The sequence below is a fragment of the Carassius gibelio genome, chromosome B21 (genome assembly GCF_023724105.1).
Source record: "Carassius gibelio isolate Cgi1373 ecotype wild population from Czech Republic chromosome B21, carGib1.2-hapl.c, whole genome shotgun sequence".
NCBI classification, from domain to species: domain Eukaryota; kingdom Metazoa; phylum Chordata; class Actinopteri; order Cypriniformes; family Cyprinidae; genus Carassius; species Carassius gibelio.
This window is the reverse complement of record NC_068416.1, coordinates 8944989-8965460: the sequence shown is the minus strand read 5'-3', so window position 1 is coordinate 8965460 and position 20472 is coordinate 8944989. Positions and strand designations below refer to the sequence as shown.

Below are 20472 nucleotides of genomic sequence, written 5' to 3'. Positions count from 1 at the left end.
CTCAATCTTTTTTTTTTCTTTTTTTTTTTTTGTTGATACCTTTCTAGATTCGTTCTGTAATATTAAACTCTTCTGTTACCGTAATGTGTTTTTAGTACACTATGCTATCGGTCGGCGAGGTCTTTTGCTTTGTAAATTCTAGCCATCATCTTAACCCTCTATAATCTTCTTTAAATTCTCGTATGATTGCGTGGGCTTCTGGCTGCCTCAGCACAGACATTCAACCCAGTGCATTAAACCACCTCTAATCTTGGGGATCTTTGTGGTTTGATACAAAGGAAAATGGTTTTTGGGGTTAGACTCTAGAATATGAAAATGATAATTCTGTCATTATTTAAAGGCTGTTCATCCAGAATGTGTTTTTGCCTTTCACTGCCTTGCTTTTCCTTTGTTTTTCTATGTAAACTTGCGAAACATGCATGCCTTTGACCATTGGGTTCGAGTTTGGCATCTTTTGCAGAAGAGATGATTTAACAATAGAGATGTTTTGCAGTATGAGCAAGATTATCTTTTCCATACAATAAAAGTAGTAATGGACACAAAAAATCTTAAGTATTGTAACTCAAAGTCAATAAATGTACATTGTATTATATTCCCTGGTCGCTGTATTTGACCAGCATGACACTTATTTTTGCAATCATATTGGTTTTGAAACATATAAGCATAAATTGGAATATTGGCATACATTGGCAAATATGATCAGTTAAATAGTAGTAATGCATATGTTTGTGTTGAAATAGGTTACAGGATGTATATTAAAACTTTTTTGTCGGTACAAGTAATTATGCTTGTGTTGAGTTCTTTGTTTAGGTTTCTGTTTGTATTAACCTACAATTTCCTTTGTAATGGCACAGTGCTGTAATATTACCACAGTAATCCGAAAATAAATTCACACTAGCTGCTTCCCTTCATTTTCTTACTGCATTTTGTTGTGGACTCCATTTCAAATAGATATGCTTATCTCCGGTATCTTGATTCAGTGCTGTCTGGAGATAGATAGACCCTTCAGTGTTCTTCAAATGTCATTTGGAGACCACATACCTTTTCAATGTTATTTTGTCATATTGATCGTTCTCCAATGAGAAAGGGTCTATCATAGAGGCATGAACATGTCGGCCATGGTTATTTTATGTCATCTATCTGAACGAGAGCTCTTTCTACACTTTAATTACTTTATCAGCAGAGTCAGTTGCACTCCCCTGTGGAAGGTTTCCATACCCCCTGCCTCCCCAACTGTGTGGAAAGGCTGGATTAATAGGCTTTAGAGTGATTTGATGTGGAAGGCTTTGAAATACCTTGTGCTGCGACAAAAAACACAATGTCAAGCCTCTGCCTCCCATTCTCCCCCCGTCCCCCTTTTCATTAGTTTAGCCATGACATTTCAGATTAATGTAATTCCTGAAACACCCGTAACATGCCACACTTAATCACTCACATCAGGGTGTTCCATCAAGGTCCCGTTCTGAAAAGCTCACATCAGACTTTTTCCATATCGCTTGAACTATGATGACCTGAAAACATGCCCCTGGTGGGTAAAGGCCTTTAAGTCAGCAAGCTGTGCACGCAGTCTAATTATAGTTAAACCCGAAATAGCTCTCGTGTTAAGGAAGTGGAAAATGCTCATTAACACCTTTTTAATAAGATGTGGTGAATAGAATGCAGCTCGTTCGGTTTTTGTCAATGATGGCTTCAGTTCCTCATGGAGTTGGTTCTTCATCAAAGGGCTCTCAGCGGAGTGTACTGTGCAGTAATTCTGAAGACGGCCTTTGGCCCGCACTCGTGTTCTGAATAAGCGAGCCAGCCCTGTGCTGTGGCATAAGTGCCCTGCGTGAGCACAAAGCCTCTCTAACCTGAGGGGGATGAGTGTTGCTCTGAAGATCCCAGCAGATGCCAGATCGTGACTGAGCACAAGCAGATTGTACTGTTAATAACAGCACCATCCAGTTCAGATGGAAGATGTGTTATGTTGGAGCCTCAGGTACGGACCCGACTGCATCATGTATCTAGCAGAGAGCAAGTTGCTTCTCTAACTGTATTATTCCTTGGGAGGCCTTTTATTAAAATAATTCAAAAAAGGTGGCATATTTGGTGTTAATTCCAGTAACAGTAGTTTTGAATAAAGAGTTAAGCTTAAGCGAGCTAATTGAATAATGATGAAATTCACACACAATTCTGGCATGAAATGCATGCTAATGCAGATCACATTCTCAGCAGTGTTTTAGAGCTGCTGTACTGGACATGAATTGTTTTTCTACTTCAGCAATAACTAGATGGATGTGTTTGACTGTTTTGCTCTAAAAGCATTCTGAAAACTTAAGATAAAAAAATATATATATAATAATAAAAAATAAATGTTTAGACCTGGACATTTTTCAATTACACTGCCCTGCATCTCAAGTTCTGTGTGAACACTTCTCATTTAAAGTGATATTATATTTGTTATCATTTACTTTCATTTAAAGGGATAATTCAAACCAAAATTTAAATTCTGTCATTAATTAATTCTGTCGTTCCAAACCCGTAAGACCTTTATTCATCTTTAGAACAAAAATTGAGACATTTTGGATGTAATCGGAGAGTTCTCTGACCTTGCATAGACTGTGACACAACTGACAGGTTCCCAGACCCCAGAAAAGTAGTAAGGACATCGGTAAAACAGTCCATGTGACATCAGTGGCTCAACTTCAATTTTGTGAAACTACGAGAATGCTTTTTATGAATTAGAATCATGTTTATTGCCAAGTACTGTATGTATACATGTATAAGAAATTTGGCTTGGTAATTTGGTACTTGACAAAGACAAATGACAAACAAGAATAAATAGAACAATGAAATAAACAATTTTAAAATATAAGTTAAGGCTATATAATAAGTGCAGAATTTTTTTATTTTATTTATTTTTTTATTTGAAAAGTAATTTCCATGCGCATGAGTAAGAAGCTCTGGTGGGTCATGGATATTTTGTTAATAAGGACAGTTGTGGATGGAAATAAACCGTTTTTGTGGTGTGAGGTCCTGGTCCCAATGGACCGCAGTCTTCTGCCAGTGTCAGAGAGAAGTGTCAGCTACAATCTTAACGGCCTGCTTCAGGGTCCTGGAAGTGTACAGGTACTGAAGAGATGGAAGGTTGCATCCGATTAACTTCTCAGCAGAGCAGATGACGCCTTGCAGTCGGCCTTTGTCCTTGGCAGTGGCAGCAGCATACCAGATGATGATGGAGGTGGTGAGAATGGACTCAATGATGGAAGTGTAGAAATGAACCATCATTGTCTTTGGCAGGTTAAACTTCTTCAGCTGCCTCAGGAAGTACTTCCTCTGCTGTGCTTTTTTTAATTAGAGAGCTGATGAACTCCCACTTGAGGTCCTGGGTGATGATGTGCAAAGAAAACAAAAATAAACTAATTTATTAATTAATTCTTCTTCCCCAGTTACCATCTTCTGCCATTTTGGAGAGTACAACAAGGCATGCGTGTGCTTTACCCAGAATGTCATCAGCAGAATCTGTGCTGTTTATGTTCATTGGAAAGTGCGTGCATGTATCATTGTACTCCCTAAAATGATGGAAGACGGTGATGCAGGAGAGATGATTTGTTGAATAAAGCCTTTATTTTTGCCTTTGCAAATAAGAAATAGTCTTGTAGCTTTGCAAAATTGAATTTGTCCTTACTATGTTTCTGGGTCAGTGAACATGTCAGTTGTGTCACTGTCAATGCCGGGTTATTAGAGAGCTCTCTGATTTCATCAAAAATGTCTTAATTTGTGTTCCAAAGATAAATGGAGGTCTTACAGGATTAAAATGACATGAAGGGAAAGCAATTAAAGACAGAATTTTCATTTTGGGGTGAACTATCCCCTTAATCATTCAAAACCTGTATGACACTGATGTATAAAATAACAAAAAATAAAAAAAAATAAACAACTGGACCCAAATGAACCCCACTGACATTGATTGAAAGAACAAAATGTTCTTCAAGAAACATTTCCGAAAACGTTCTTCCAGATTCCTTTTAAATTTCACAGAAGAACGCAAGTCACAGATTTAGAACTACACAAGGAAGAGGATCTTTTTAGTAAACTATCCTTGTATTGAGCAGACTTTTAAAGGTAACTCTATAGGCACAATATGTACGATTTCTGTGATATAATATCCAAAAACTACTTGCTCAATGTGATATATTTCATGCAGTTGTGTATTTGTTTTGCCAAAAAATTAATTCCAGAGAAATTCAGATTTTAAATAAGGACTCGTCCCTGGTCATTGTCACCTACAAATAATGTAATATCTGCATATTCTCAGTTTCCGCTTGTAGCCTGCAAACATTAGCCGAAAAAGCATAACGGCTAAAGCTAACTCTTTCAGTCTGGCAGTAGGTGGGAAAGGAGACCAGAGGCTGTTTTTTTTATTTTTATGGATGTCAATGGAGGAGAGGCTTCACTACGCTGAATAAAGACCTTTTTAGAGGAAACTGCTTCTCATTTAATGAATCAACAGCCTATCTGCTAATCTTAAACATGTTTTACACTAAACAATAAAAAGTTGTTTTATAAGGTCACTGACTTTTTCCGACAGGTGGGATTCAGCTTACGCCATTTTGCATTCATTCCTATGGTATTCGTAAACAACAATTGAGTGTCATACAACTCTGTCAGAAATTTATTGACGTCAAGGCTGTGATGTGATTGGTTATTAAGGGACATGTGATCCAAGTTAGATGTTACTCCAATAGTAAGTAATAGAGAATAGATTGTTGCGCATTATAACCAATCACACTCGAGTCTGCAGAGCTTATGAATGCAATGTCCAATCAGGCGCTCAGATGAGTTTTTGTTCAGTGCACGCACACATGAACCGATTTTAGTTCTCACGCAAATTCATCGTAAACAACAAAGTGCAGATGTATGAATGCTGTCGGAGATTAATTCATAAAACCATGTATAGACAGCTTTACTGATTATAAGGGGAGTATTTTGAGAGTGCTTAAACGCGCTAGAATTAAGTCAGTCATAATGTTGAAAAATGAAAATGTCCCTTGCTTGCATTCTCTGTATAATTCATGGTTTGAATAACTGTGAAAGGTACAGGTAAAAATAATAATAATAATAATTACCTCATCTTTGAACATCCTCCTTTATAGCATCATCAAGCTTTGCCTTTGTTCATGTTTTGAAAATGCAAGCTCTAGTGGTGAAAACGTACATATTGTGCCTTGAAGAGCTGATGTTTGTTACCGTCATGGTAATGCAAGACTGCGTATCAAGAATGCACAGTAGGATTGTACTCCTGTAATGTTTTGGCCAAACATTTACGTCTGTGTTGACGTACTTGCATAGCCTGTCTTACTGACCTTCAAAAAACAGGAAAACCTAGATTCTGTTATTGTTTGCTTTTGGTGGACAATAGAATGAAGAGTCTTGAGCCTGTTCAGACACTCGATTAAAGGGGAATAACCTACCTAATCCATTTAAAGTATTGGCCTTTCTTGTCCAACAGCTACTGTTTGCAGTCTTTAATACATTTTACTTTTTTTCCAAATAATCAAGTAGATTATCTGGTACAGCATGATGTTAGCATTGCCAAAACCATGAGTTTGTTTTCCAGGGATCACACACACACACACACACACACACACACATTAGTCCCTTTGGCTAATGGCAAATGCATATATGCAAACATTGTTCTGAGTAACGACATCATTGATAAACGTGGTTTAAGTTCATTTTATTTCTTGGTTTGTATTTGTTGGGTTACGTCATTGTAAAGTTAAATCTGCAAGTGTAAGCCGTTGGGTTTTTCAACCTTTGAGTTTATAAATCATGTCAAACATTAGACTTGTAACATTAGAAATTAGCCTCATGATCCAGAGGTCAATTCAGTAGCGTGCACCAAATTGGATTTATATTTTGGTCTAGAGCCTCTGTTGAGGCTTTCATTCGTGACTTCTTTTCAACAGGATATAGTTTTTGAGAGGAACAAAAGAACAACAGCTTGAACTCCATTGTAGATGAAAGGGATACTCCTGCAGAGCTGAGGGATATGAGAAATGCCATCAAAGTTGTTTTTTTCCTTATACCCATCCTCCTTTTCTCCCCTCGCAGGATCGTCCCCGTTCATTCGATGGCTTCAACATGCATTCTCTGGAGAACTCTTTGATTGACATCATGAGGGCTGAGCAAGACACTCTCAAAGGTAAGATAAAAGTCCACCAAAGGAGATTGTGTGTTAAAGTACCATACTGATGGCCAAAAACCTTTGTCCCGTCAGCCGTTAGTCTCATGCTGGCTCCCACGTTGCTCACTCTGTAATCAAATGAAAGCTGTAGCTGACTTGTACTCCAGTAAGGGGTCATTCACGCAGAACATGCTTTTTCGTACTACTGCACTGCTTTTCAGTTGGTGTTTTATGTAAACGTGCTGAACAATCACCTTTGATCACTTCATTTGTGTCTGGTTTCACGTTTGTAGTGCTCAAGTTATAGTTAAATGAAAAAAAAAAAAGAAGTGAAGGCTAGAAACCCTTTTTTAATTCCACTGCCCTGCATTTCAAATTTTTGAATGCAGTAATATTTTCTGTGGAAATGGCTCCTAATAGTACCATAATGAGTTTGATAATTTGATACAGCTCTTATTCTGTGACCAGTGTCCCATTTTCTTGAAAGTTGGTTGGTTATTGCATCACTTTTATATTCCTCTTTTGAGGCAGCTGACAACTGATAGCAAGGCACGGTCCTGGAGTCCTGACCTTTGATAACAGTTGTAAATGCATACAAACGACAGTGAACCCATGACGTTATTCCAAGCGTTTATTAGAGCATGTTCTGGAGCAGACATTAGATTTAATCTTTTTTTTATGGTCACTGCTGCTGGCTATGGCTGCCCGTTATTTCCCAATTGAGCAGAGCAGAATTATATTGAAAGAAAAAAGAAAATAAAAGTAAACCGACATTAAAACATTTTCTTTTTTTCTTTGCAGTATTTTTACTTTGCACTCTCCAGTGGCATTTTACACCTTTCATTTTCTGGCATACTTTTGTAGATTTTTTTAACATCAGATGTGGTGTTACATTTTTGGTGTGAGAGTGAGCAGCTGTAAAAAGCTGCCTAATAGCGCTGAATCATTGCACACCCACATACACACACACACACACACACAAACAGAGCAAGAAGAGAGATAAAGCTCTTTGTTGACCTACAAATAGCTGTGTCTGTGCAGCAGAGCTTAACCAGAGCTCCTTCCGCAGCTCTAGCTCTGAAACTACACCAGTCTTTACAAACACATCAGCCTGGTTTTGTGAGACTTGTGACTTTCTTTATGCGAGCGCTCATATTTGTGGCTCAAAATCAATATCTCTTCCATTTTGTTTTATTTATATATATATTTTTTTGTAAAATGGTAATAAGAACACCTGCAATAAGGTGCAATCAAGCATGCAATCTTTTTTAATTAACATTCCTGGTCTTAGGGGCCGTTTACAAGACAATGTGTTCAGCCAAAATGGGAAGCCCTTTTATGCATTTTGTCTGTTTGTTTACACGACAACAGCGTTTTGGGGACTGAAAAAGCATATTTTTGAAAACATGCAAGTTTTTGAAAAGCCCACCATTATCATTTCTGTGTAAACACTCAATACGGGACTCTTTGAAAATGGTGACGTCATGCACGTGTGTAGTGTGTGTTAGGTGTGTAGACATGCGCATTACATTTCGATTTTAAAGACAAGCGCAAACAAACATACACAATAATGCTGGAGTACATGGTACTGTTGTTGCTGCTTAAGAGTTTGCTAATGCTTCTTTAGCAAAGTGTGGATTTACTACACCAATATTACAGTTAAAAGCAGAGATACATCATATACAACATATAATCTTCACTTTCCTACAGGAACGTGCTAACTACTGGCCTGGCGTATGTAATACAGCCTATTGGCTGCTTTCGTGGATATGTGTAAATGCTAATTGTTTTGAAAATGTTGTCATGTATTTCTGAAACTTTTTAAAAATAGAATGGAAAACTTTTCCATTTTTGACTACATCGTTGTCATGTTATAGTTTTCCACTCATTTGGACCGTGATTAATGCAACCCCAAAATGGTTGTATGGTTTCTTGCATCAAAGCTGCTCACCCCATATACATAATAACCAAATTAGAATAATTTGACATGGCTGACCCTGCAGACAGCACCCCAGTGTGGCAGAGATGACCAAACAAGAGACGGGGAAGAGAAGTAGTCCACTGTACAAGTTGCTTTGAATAGCTTCCAGCATTGTCCTTTGCCTGTAAAAGAACTCTCTGTTCTCGCTAAAGCAACAAAATGGTGTGCTGGCCCTGGCCAGCAGACTGCTCTCAGAGTGAAACGTAGAAGGAGGGGGCTGCCAGAGCCATGTTAACACCACATAGAGAAACAATCCATACCAACCGTGCTGGTTGAACTTGATGTTTCCTCTCATTCTTCTACTACAAGCAGAATGAGTTGAGCAAGAGAATGAAAGTGATCTGCATCCAGGAGAGTATTGTGATTCTAACGTGTAGTGGGTGGTCATCCAAAAAATATGAGTGATGTAATTAATACTTTTTTGGCTTCTTAACAACCATTTTATTGAGTGATTCTGTAATTTGTCAACTGGAAAACTAAACCTTCGGTGTACATTCAAGTGGCTGCTTAATCTTGCCACGTGTGGATTCAGTTGTGCTGTATGTCATTCCAGCCTTCTAGCTGATTTATACCCTCCTCTCTCAAAGGTCGCCTCGGATTCACCCACACAGGAGGAGACAGCCCCTTGCCCATAAATGGTACGCATATGCATTTAATTGGTTTACTGTTCTGGTGGCTTGACAGGCCCAAGCTGTGTGTTGAAAATACTTTAGGCGGCGATTTGTCTCAATGGTTCCTTTTAGCTTCAATATTCTCTTTAAATGCATTTGAAACACGGGGTAATGCAAATGTTTATAAATGTATAAAAACAAGACAAATATAGGATGTAGTTAAATGTAGGTAATGTATAGCTAGATGTCATAATATAGGTGTGCATGATCTTGTACTGTTGGGCAAATGGAATAAAAATGGAGGATATATGTACAAATCCCACAGTCATATGGTGATAACATTAAAACTGGCCCTGTTTTCATAGCTTGTTTCAAATCATTTTCCTTACTCGTATAGTGCTAGCTAGAAATATATCTTAAAATATTTTCTAAATAAGATGAAATTGTAGCTAGATAGCCACAAATTGTTTAATGCCCAAAGTAACATGTACATAAAAAGTCAAGGCATATTTTCCATGCATTTTATCTTAATGCAATCTTAATGCAGTTGATAATTGGCTCAGAATTAAGACACTTTTGGACTGGTAGGTTGAATCTTGAGTGTCCTTAGATATACATTCCACCAATCTTCACTGAGCCAAGAACATCTAGTCCATTTAGTTGCACAGTTTAGTATGAGTCTTGTAAACAGTGTTTAAGCAATTAGCCAACAAACCCAGGTAATTGATGTGCTAACTGTACTTTTTGCAAGATTTTGATTTAAAGTCATACAGCTCTGAAATGGCATACTTTTTAACACATTTATAAAGTGTAAAATAACTTTAGTCAGAGAATTCACATTTTCATTGGGGATGTGTTACTTTACTTGTTATCATCTTATTTTACATGCAGCAAGGAATTATGGGAGGCGACGAGGTAAAGACAACTTTTAACAAATCCAGATGAGAAAAATGAAGACTTTCAAATAATTATGGGTGGAATAATCCAGCATCTGCATGACATGTTTTGGGGCATCGTTTGCATGTTCACGTGCAGCCTTCATTTCCATTTGTGTATCGATTGTGCCTCTTTCCTTCTGTACTTCAGAGATTTAATTTTTTCTTTGGTGAAGAGTAAATTTGATTGGGGCTTTTCTGTGGTCAGGGCATCCGCACACACACACACACACACACACACACACACACACACACATCCAGGCCACAGTTGTGACTAACTCCCTTACATAAAGTCTTGTAAAGCAGCTCAGGCCTGTGTTCTGTCTCGTCAGGAGGAAATTTGCTGGAGTGGCTTGAGCCAGAGGACTAATACTACATCCTCCAGTCCTCGCCCTATGTTATTACTGCAGCTTTAGTGCAGAGCTACATGATCATATGCTGGACGTTAACACTCACACTAGGATATATTTTACAAAATATTCTCTTATATGACCTAATTGTAAAAATTAGTTTTATATGCACAATGCAAAGCAAAGGGCCTAAAGCCCCATAAAAATCAATAAAAATTCTTAATTATACATTTGACCAACAAACAACCCATTCTACATTCACAGACATTTTAAAGAATGTAAAATAGATTTTAGTTTAGCTAGATGTTCACAATTAACTAATATAATATGTAAATTTAGCCTGAAATTTCTAATGTAGTTTTGTGTATTTAACAACGAAGAGTTAAATATAAACTACTGATCAGAAGTTTGGGGTCGATACGATTCCTTAAGAAGTTAATACTTTTATTTAGCAAGGATGTGTTAAATTGATCAAAAGTGACAGTAAAGACATTCATAATGTTTCTGTATCAAACAAATGCTGTACATTTGATCATTCAATTCACAGAATCCTAAACAAAATCACATTCTTCACAAATACATTAAGTAGCATTGCATAGTAATTTTGAGCATAAAATCCTCACATTAAAATGAGTTCTGAAAGATCATACGACACTGTAGATTGGAGGTAGTTGTTGCAGAAATCTCAGCTTTGCCACAACAGAAATTACAGTAAATGTATATAAGAAGAGTTACCTTAAATTGTACTCATATTTTACATTATTTCTTTTTTTACTGTATTTTTGATCAGATGCATGCATTTATTTTTTTAACCAACCTTAAACATTGGAAAAGTATAATAATTATCCATGCTTTAACAAAACTCTCTGTGCAGAGTATGAAAATAACTTGGGCCAAATCTTTGGGCTATAATTTGTTTGATTACAGGACCACAGTAGCCATAATTCAGAAATCCCTATGCTTTCGAAATTGCACAACCGAGATGATGCAATTGTCTGTCTTAGTATTTCTCGGGCTCAGAATAATCCATCAGTCTAATTCATTTTACTCTGTGGTGCAGGAAAATATAGTTTAAACACTGAGAAAGACACAGATAATAATTCCTGCCTTCTCCCATTTCCTCAGGACATTCATCCCTGTTCCCGATGGAAGATGGCTTCCCAGACGAGGAGAGAGGCGATCAGAGCCTGCCTGGCCTGGGTTCCCCCCACTGCTTCCCTCACCAGAACGGAGAGAGGGTGGAGCGCTATTCTCGCAAAGTCTTTGTGGGTGGCCTCCCCCCTGATATAGACGAAGGTATTGCACACGTTAAGAATGACCTCTACGCTGCTGCTTATGAAAACAAAAGCAGGTTTCAAGGTTCATTCTTGGCTTTGGAACCGTGTCCACGATAGCCACTAGCTCATATCTGCAATATTATCTTTCCCAGATGAGATAACCGCTAGTTTTCGCCGTTTTGGGCACCTGTTTGTGGATTGGCCTCACAAAGCAGAGAGCAAGTCATACTTCCCCCCGAAAGGTGAGCTAAGAGGATTAGTTGACCAATTAAAGGGCATTTTTAAACCATAATTGTCATAATTTGCACATTCCAATATTATAGTTGTGGCTGGCTTGATCACCACGAGAGTGCTTGAGTACTGAATTAAAGAGATGGTTCATCCAAAAATGACAGTTCTATCATCATGTACTCAGTCGTTCCATACCCATCTTCAAAACTCAAGTGTAGGAGACCTGAGAGATTTTTCTCTCCACTGGAAGTCCGTTCTACTTTAAAAAGTAATCCATATGAATCGAGTGCTGAAGTCTTTTGAAGAGACTCCATGACTTCATATCTGTTATGCTCGACCAGTAAATTAATTATATATGTGCATAAAAGCCGAAATTTCATTTGTATGCCATATAAAACCATCTTTATCTCTTCACATGGATTGAACTGCTCATTTCATATGGATTACTTTGGTGGTGTTTTTATGAACTTTTTGAAGTTTGAAATTTTCGGTGGAATGGACTTTCAATAGGACAGAAATCTGAAGTTTCATGAAATATTTTTTTGGGTGAACTATCCATTAAGGTTTGTAAAGCTGATTATGTTTAAAGACAGGAGTTGTTTTGGTATTATGTCTATTAAAAAAAATATATATTCAATTTCTACTGCTTACTAACTCTGAAATTAATTTTTCCAAAGGATACGCTTTCCTCTTGTTTCAAGATGAGAGCTCTGTTCAAGCCCTTATCGATGCCTGCATCGAGGAGGATGGAAAACTCTACTTGTGCGTTTCCAGCCCCACCATTAAAGACAAACCTGTAAGGATGAATTACACTACTGCACTTCAAATATTACATTTTTTTTTTCTTGAACAGTTGCATTTTCAAATCAAGCATTATTTGTCCTTACTTCTTCTGTGAAGACATGCTATTTTTTTTATTTGTCAGCAGATTTGAACTGTCGTGGATTATTTCTTCATTTATTTTGTTGACGTGCGGTTTTATAACAGGTCCAGATTCGCCCGTGGAATCTTAATGATAGTGACTTTGTGATGGATGGATCACAGCCCCTGGACCCGAGGAAGACCATATTTGTGGGTGGGGTGCCACGTCCGCTTCGTGCAGGTATGGCGTTTCTTTTAGTGACTGGGTGAGATTTTAAAGTAGCCAGGGTTATATTGTGCCAGAACAAGTCAGTCTAGCTGCAGACTATTTTAGTGCTTCCCCAACCCAATCTTCTTTGCTAGCAAAAAAAAATGCCATTTTATTAGATCATGAAACAGGTAGAAAGAATTCTGCAGTGTGGTGTGTGTGTTTCTAAACATTAAGCATTAAATGTATTGTCTTTCTGACAGTGGAGCTGGCGATGATCATGGACAGGCTGTATGGAGGCGTGTGCTACGCAGGCATTGACACAGACCCAGAGCTGAAGTACCCCAAGGGAGCAGGGCGGGTCGCCTTCTCTAATCAGCAGAGCTACATTGCTGCTATCAGTGCTCGTTTTGTACAACTGCAGCATGGAGAAATCGATAAACGGGTCAGTGCTGACTTCCACAAAAAATACACATGCAATGAAATGGCATTGATCCAGCACAGTTTTGGACTATGCTCTAACCCTAGTTGTGACATTGCAACATGTTTTTGGCTGATCAACAAAAGCATGTTTTGCATAGTTTCAGTTACAATTTAAATGAGTTTCTTCAATGCAGGACTTGTTAAAAAATAAGAAAGATGGAGTTTGGAAGGTCAAAATGGTCAGGTGTTGGTTCTCAATAGTAAAATCCCATGAAACCTGCCAAATACATGATGTAAAAAATAAACTATATTTAAAGTTTTGGTATGAATATTTTTTGGTATTAATATATAAAATAATATATATATATATATATAATTGATTGGACAATCAAATGAATAAAAGATTTAACCAAACAAAACAGAACAATTGATATATAATGTAAAAATATTCAGATATTTCCTTTTTTTTACTTTTTTTTCTGTCATGACTATTCATATTGTGAATAATAGGAATTACTGACAACTGTCCAAAAACACACGTGTAACAGTCTGCTCTTTCTCGGTCCAGGTGGAAGTGAAGCCATACGTCCTGGATGACCAGCTGTGCGATGAATGTCAGGGGACTCGCTGCGGAGGGAAGTTCGCTCCTTTCTTCTGCGCCAATGTGACCTGTCTCCAGTATTACTGTGAATACTGCTGGGCGGCCATCCACTCACGCGCCGGCCGGGAGTTCCACAAGCCTCTGGTCAAGGAAGGAGGCGACAGACCTCGCCACATCTCCTTCCGCTGGAACTAAAGCTGGTAGGCCAGGAGAAGAGCGAGAGAAAGAGAAGGCTAGGAGGAGTCGCAAAATCATCATCTAAATAAATGCACTTTTCTGTTGCTGGTTCCTTTTTAGTTTAATTTTAAAAAGACAGACAAAAAATATGATTTTAATTTGTCATTTAATATATTTAAAAAAAATATGGATAAAAAAAAAAAAAGATTCAGGAAGAAAAAGAAATCGTCTAATCCATCTCTCTATTTTTTTATAACTCCATTATATTTCATTTTCATGTGCACAGAGATGTGAATATATTGAGTATTAGTATAATTTGTCAGTAAGTATCTGCATGACTTTAGAATTGGCTTTTTGTTAACATTGCGATTGGAAGTATTATGTCCTATTTTAATTGAATCGGAAAGGCGAAGGAGCAAACATGAAAAGAAGAGGTGCGGGAAGAGTGCACTTATTTCTTTGCTACCCAGAGTGCAGATGTGTGGTCTAAGATCTCAGTTGTTAACCAAAGCTTGGTTAGTGAATTCTCTCGACGCTGTTTCTTTTTCTTTTCTTTTCTTTTTTTGTATACTTTGTAATTTAAGACCATGCTAATCTTTAATGTTTCTTGATGACAACAACTGATTCCACAACAGCTGTCTGGATTTGATCTCCATTGTGACATGCAAGAAAACTAATACCTCAAGCTTAGCTGCTAGTTTAAGTCGAATATATATATTTAAAAAAACAAAAACAAAACGAAAAAAAAATATCAAGCTGGTCTCACCCTTTCCCCCAGGACCACAGAAAAAGGAAATGACATCAGCAAAAGGCACATTGAGAAAATCTGCTCTGTCACTTCCTGATTTGAATTCTCGATTCAGCATCCTAGTGGGGAATGTACAGCATGTTGGTAAAGTTGCAGTAGTCTGCCTGCAAGCTGGTTCAAATGCAAGGAACTCGATTTTGTTTCTGGCCCAGCTTAGCAAGAAGCAGCCGTCGTTCTCTCAGGCTGTTAGCGGCAAGCCTTCGTTTTCATTTTTAACTCGCGAAATGTGTCTCCTAAGCCTTTCCCCAGCCCCCAGAAGCCTAAAACCCTGAAAAGAGGTGTACGTACAAGCAGAACAGCAGTCAAAGCTACTTAGAAGGGAGGACGAATGATCAAACAATGTACCTCCTGTCCTGCAGCAGCCTGAGTGTGAAGTATAACTGAAGGTAGTCCATGCATCTCTCCGCTCACTTGGCCCCTTTCCCCGAACGCTCACCTGAAACATAAGAGGTTTTACTTTCAGACATTAGGGAACCAAAGATGGCTGTGTATTAGCTAGCGAATCCATGAACATTTCCTTTCTTTTGCCCCGCAGATTTCATTTTGGCTGATTATTTCTGCCCCCGACCCAGTCCCCATCCCGTTCAATATAAAGACCAGATGGGCTCCAGCAAACCAAAGATTGGCCTCGAATCGATCAGCATGCAGTTAAAGTCCTAGTAACACTAGTGAAAACCACTGAACCTTTTTCGCAAGTCTACACGCTTTCCAAAGGTCAACCGAACGTGTCGCACGGTCAGGAGTTTATGCCAGGCATCAGGATTTCCAATTCGGTAGATTTACGGCATTTAAATCGACTAGCGCAAAAACGTCAGGGAGTAAGTGATCAATTAAGACTTGATGCACTAGTGAGAAATTTATCTTCGTGTCGGCTTGGCGGCGTTCTCCGCCGTCACTTGAACTGGTGGTTGAACATTTTCGAAGTTAAACACTTTTTGAAGAATTTGCTGTTAAAGGTGATTATTTTATACATGGCCTGCTGATTTTTGGTACAGTGTTTTCTAGCTAAATTATTTTGTCATGCACATATAAACATTTATTATGCACTACTTTTCTAAATCCTTTTTTTTTTTTCAACAGTCATTTTAGGCACATTTTTCACAAAATGGAAAAAAAACCTCCTTTTTGCAATACCTCAATTTTTCACATTGTGAAAGGTAGCTTTTGTACTTTTGTTACTGAGAGATCTGCATATATGGAAATTTTCAGTTTAAGAGAAAAAAAGTTGAGTGAATTTAATATATATTATTTTCAATTATGCTTTTTATACATTTCAGTGCTGAGGAATCTTTACAACTAAGCACGCACTTGTGTTGACGCGACAAATCTGCAGAGGAGAGATCAGAGTGTATATCTCTTAAGTTCTTGGCTCTTGTACACTAGATTTTAATGGCAACCCTAGATTCGGAAATGATCTGACAGCAGCATGGTAAGAACAAGTTGTCGTTCATGTTAATATTACGCAAAATGGCTAAAAGAGAACCTCTCCATAGCTGGAATATAAACTTATAATATAAGGAGAATGCTAAATCTGGTTCATGTTTAGGCTGATCCTCGTATCACAAGAATGGATGTTTGATGTTTAGATATTTTAACATTTGAAAATATATATTCTTGAACTGCCAACTAGTTCCTATTGTAATCCTTAGCATGCATGATGAGAAAAAAAAAAAAGACGTACATGAATTAGCTATTGAAATTAATTGTTGTGGTTGTGCACCAGATGTTTCTAAACCTTTCGTTTAAGGCCACCCCACACCCATGTTATTCTCTATGCCTTCCCCATAATCCAGTATCGATAGGATGCGCGCACACACTTACACATACACACACACACACACACACACACGTGAAAAGAGTACTCTAAATGTCATTGGATGAATTTGCAGTGCAGGACGAAAGCATCTTCTTTAGTACGCTGTTGAAAAGACTTGAGAACTTCATCCCCACTGTCTGTTTGAAGTAAATCAAAACCCGTTTGGAGGAAGGGGAACTTAAGACTTGAATGTGGTAAATGTTGCAAGTTAACTCGGAGTTGTTATGTGCAATACTTTTTTTGAACTTTTTCCAGATAAAGACTCTTTGCAATGTAATTCTTTAATGCCATTTTTAATTGCCGACATTTAAAGAAGATGTTAATATGTTTTTCACAGTCATTTTCTACTGTTATTGTAATCCTTTTCATGCTGGTGTTTGTAAAAAAGAAAAGAAATCAAACTATTTGTACTAATATAAATAATTGAAGTTATTTTTAAAACATTAAAGGTTTTGTGCTCATTTGCTTATTTTGTTTATTTCAAGCTACTGTGATTGATTGCATTGTAATTATTAGGTCAACAATGTATTTAGCTGTTTATTGGTATATTTTTAATTGGAATGTATAATTAATTTTTATAATTTTGATCAGATTTTTGTTATATTTTTGAGGTGAAGCTTTTAATATGTTAAAGTGTCTAGTTTTTACTAATTGCTATATTGTGCTCCACAAAATATGGTTCACATTTTCTGAAGGAAAATAAATATTTAAATATCTGTCTGTTAACGATGTTACTTAATGGCAAAATTTCAATAGTTTTTAACTGTGTATGGGAAGGTTGTTGTATTTATTAATAGCATTTTTTTACTTAAGATATCACCTTAATTTTTATTGTCATTTCACTTTATAAGTTCCTATTTTTGTATTTTTCTTTCTAATTAAGTTATGTTATACGAAATGTCCATATTCTAGGAGTTGGTCTGTAAGTGCTAGTGAAACAAAAGAAAAATCTAATGTTATTTAATTGTTTGCAGCCAACTATTTATAACAATATGCATAATTTTTAAATATTTGTAATGTGAAATGTTGAATGAATAAAACTTAACTGTGACAAGATGTTGACTCTCCTGTATTTCTTGCATTATGTTTTAGAAATGTGTTATTGATGCCTGAAATAGTCTCGTTCTCTAGATATTCTCTGTATGCATCTCACTTGTAGATTCTGGCAGATGCTACTCTGAATTCGTTTGATTTTCTTTTTGCTGTCGCTCACAGCTCAAATGAATCATAATGACTAGTAGGAATTCTGCCGTGGAATCCAACCTCTGGATTTTCTGCCAGTTTTACACTGAATTTATGTGATAACCACGTTGCAGGGAGAAAAAAAACTTAACATTTTCATCCATTTGCATTGCTTTAGAAAGCTGGGTGTATTTCTTTTGTTTTTATATCTAGAGGTTTTATGTTCCAAGTTATTGTGTTCTCAGTGGCACCATCTGCTGTCTCTGAATGGTTCTATTAGAAATTCAGTTCTTTGTTACTTGATCTTGTTAGCGCTTTATTTGTTCTTTGGATGACATTTCTTACATTTTCTTAACGCTTTTGTTCACATTCACATTAACTGTATTTGACACCCATGTAGATTTCCCATTTTGCAGTGTCTTGTTTATTAATGTCTTGAATTCTACAGTATTCTCAAAATAGACAAAGGAACAAAAAAGATTGAACATGTTTAGAGAGAAATCAGAAGCAGATGTCAGATTGGGGAAATGTATATGCTTGATAGCATAATTTTTCAATTCGGTGAACACCAATCTGATTTTATCATTAACCAATTCATTTATTGCCTTCTTTCACTCGATACTCCACAGGAGATCACGATTTCTGTGCTTTATAATTTTACAGGTGACGTTTTCATCAACTGTAATAGATCAGTGTGGCTCTGTTTCAGTGAAACTTCTTTTGTCTAGATTTCACAGTGGTCGATGCCATCATGCTGAGGTAATGAAGATGATCCACCCTAATAAAACAGTGAACATGCCTCAGTTGTTCCCGTATATCTGTCCAGCTACAGGATCTGTAGAATAATGGAAGAGTGAGATGAGATCATCCTCATCTCAGACTCTGGAAACAAAGGTCACAGTCTAATTATTTATTTCCCTTGAGACTGCGGGACAGGAAATGTAGATCATGGTGGTTCACTGGTGAGAGGTTTCAATCACAGAACTCGTTTGGAATTATTTGGATGATAAACAGATTGATCATCAGTTGAAGCAGTGCATGACGCGAGACATCATTGCCACACCCTTAAGCAGAAGTTACATGATGAGTATTCCTGCATATTTTTTTCTGGCATCCCAAAGAAGGAGGGAACAGAAAGGTTAAAATACTTTGATGAATACAACTGCTTAAATTTAAGCTGAATATCAGAAACTTAATTGCACGTTATTTGCATTTAGATAAAAATGTATTTTAATTTACATTTATATTAAATGGAAATAGTGGAACTTGAAAGATTTGACGTACACTACAAAAAAGACATCCAATACAGTTAAGTGCACTTTTATTTTTTTTTCAAGGGACAGTGTGTTTGTGTATTTCATGTAGCTACAATATATAACACATTTGTGTGTAAAATCACTGTTGGTGTTACACCCCCATCCACCTTCAATCGTTTTTAAATTGGGATCGGTGCCTTAAGTGTTACACATAACTGAGTGAATAATTATTAGTGCAATGGCAGGCATTATAAATATGTAATGTTTCACGCCCCCTCGTGGCTGGAGATGAAATTGAGTGGGCCCTATGTATGCAAATCCATTGGTAGCAGTTGTTTTGTTAACGCATGAAGCCTAGAAGCCTAGCCATGAAACAAATTAAACACAGAAATAAAAGAATTATATTCTTTATTCTCATGTAGGCTACTATTTATACTGTTAGGCTATATATAACTATAAATATATAATTAATTAAACTATAAATACGTTTTAACTGGTTTAAATTGGTGGTCTTGATCAACATATTGTGAGCAAATACTATTCTGATAATGTGTTTCTAAAATTGGATTTCATGACAAATCAATTCAATTTTGTATTTTGTTTGGCGACTAAAGATCTTCTCGTTCGAACATAGACCAATTAGTTTATTATGATATTAAGAACTAACAATTACCTGCAATTGTTTAATTAGCATTGGCGTATTTATCATAATGATGTTGGCACATAAATAATAATTGTTGTTATTGGTGGTGGTGTTTTATTTAAAGAAAATAAGCCACAAAAAGCTGTCTAAAACCCCTTTACCCGTGTTAAAATCATTGCAATGCCCTTATTGTTTATATAGGCCTAAAACTAAACTGCACAATGATAAAATGTTTTATTTAGGCGTAATTTAACAGATTTTTAACATTACCATTAGTTATTTTTAAGTATCGCAATAGACAATTCCGGTACATCATGTATTATCCCACAAGCTGTTTGTGGCTGCCAAGCAAGAAGCAACTTGACGGATTAGGCTAATATAAAATAGACGTTCTTAGGTGTTTACAGTCATTTTTACTTGTCCGATCAACATTCAGAATCGGAACTACAGGCTATAATCAGAACTATGGCCATTTTTTTTTAATGCTGCGTTATTTGACTTAAAATGTTGATCTGTAGGCTACCCTACATTAAAATGCTACTGCACTTCTCTCAGTTTTTCACTAGGTGGCAAACAAGTCAGCTGGTGTGGGTAGGCATAGCTTCAGGCTTTGTAAGGGTCGGGCAAAACAAATGTAGGGTTTCTTTTAGATCCCCCCTAGTGGCTTGAGTGTAAGTGAGGGTCTGGATGCTGCGTGAGGCCGTCAGTATCTGCATCTCTCGCATCTGCGCCACGCACACACACTCAGACACACACACACAGGCACGCACACACACATACAGCATCTCCATCTCGACGCTCCACCTGCCTTCATCAACAAGCCGAATTTAAACTGTCTTTGAGCCCGTTTAAAGCGTGAGAGTTGACCTCGTTTGGTGAGTACGTGTTTAAAAACATCTTTTCATCTTTGGCGTGTTGTGTTTGGGTGGGAGATAAATTGTTG

At 37.1% G+C, this 20472-nt stretch overlaps 2 protein-coding genes across 6 annotated transcripts in view; both read left to right on the top strand.

Annotated features, from left to right (window-relative positions):
* Positions 1-17504, top strand: part of LOC127985680 (cytoplasmic polyadenylation element-binding protein 4) — a 29684-nt gene extending 12180 nt beyond the window's left edge. For 2 of the 4 annotated variants that reach the window (XM_052587731.1, XM_052587730.1), the window contains exons 3-11: positions 6097-6187; positions 8738-8788; positions 9653-9676; positions 11172-11342; positions 11476-11565; positions 12232-12350; positions 12542-12656; positions 12887-13068; positions 13615-17504. In XM_052587731.1, the coding sequence (XP_052443691.1) occupies positions 6097-6187; positions 8738-8788; positions 9653-9676; positions 11172-11342; positions 11476-11565; positions 12232-12350; positions 12542-12656; positions 12887-13068; positions 13615-13842 (1071 nt within the window). In that variant the 3' untranslated portion in view covers positions 13843-17504. The remainder of the gene's footprint in view (positions 1-6096; positions 6188-8737; positions 8789-9652; positions 9677-11171; positions 11343-11475; positions 11566-12231; positions 12351-12541; positions 12657-12886; positions 13069-13614) is intronic. The other 2 variants (XM_052587732.1, XM_052587733.1) reach the window with 2 other exon arrangements.
* Positions 17505-20156: 2652 nt separating this feature from the next.
* Positions 20157-20472, top strand: part of nsg2 (neuronal vesicle trafficking associated 2) — a 42623-nt gene continuing 42307 nt past the window's right edge. The window contains exon 1 of one of the 2 annotated variants that reach the window (XM_052587385.1): positions 20157-20404. The gene's annotated coding sequence lies outside the window, so the exon portion shown is untranslated. The remainder of the gene's footprint in view (positions 20405-20472) is intronic. The other variant, XM_052587384.1, reaches the window with a different exon arrangement.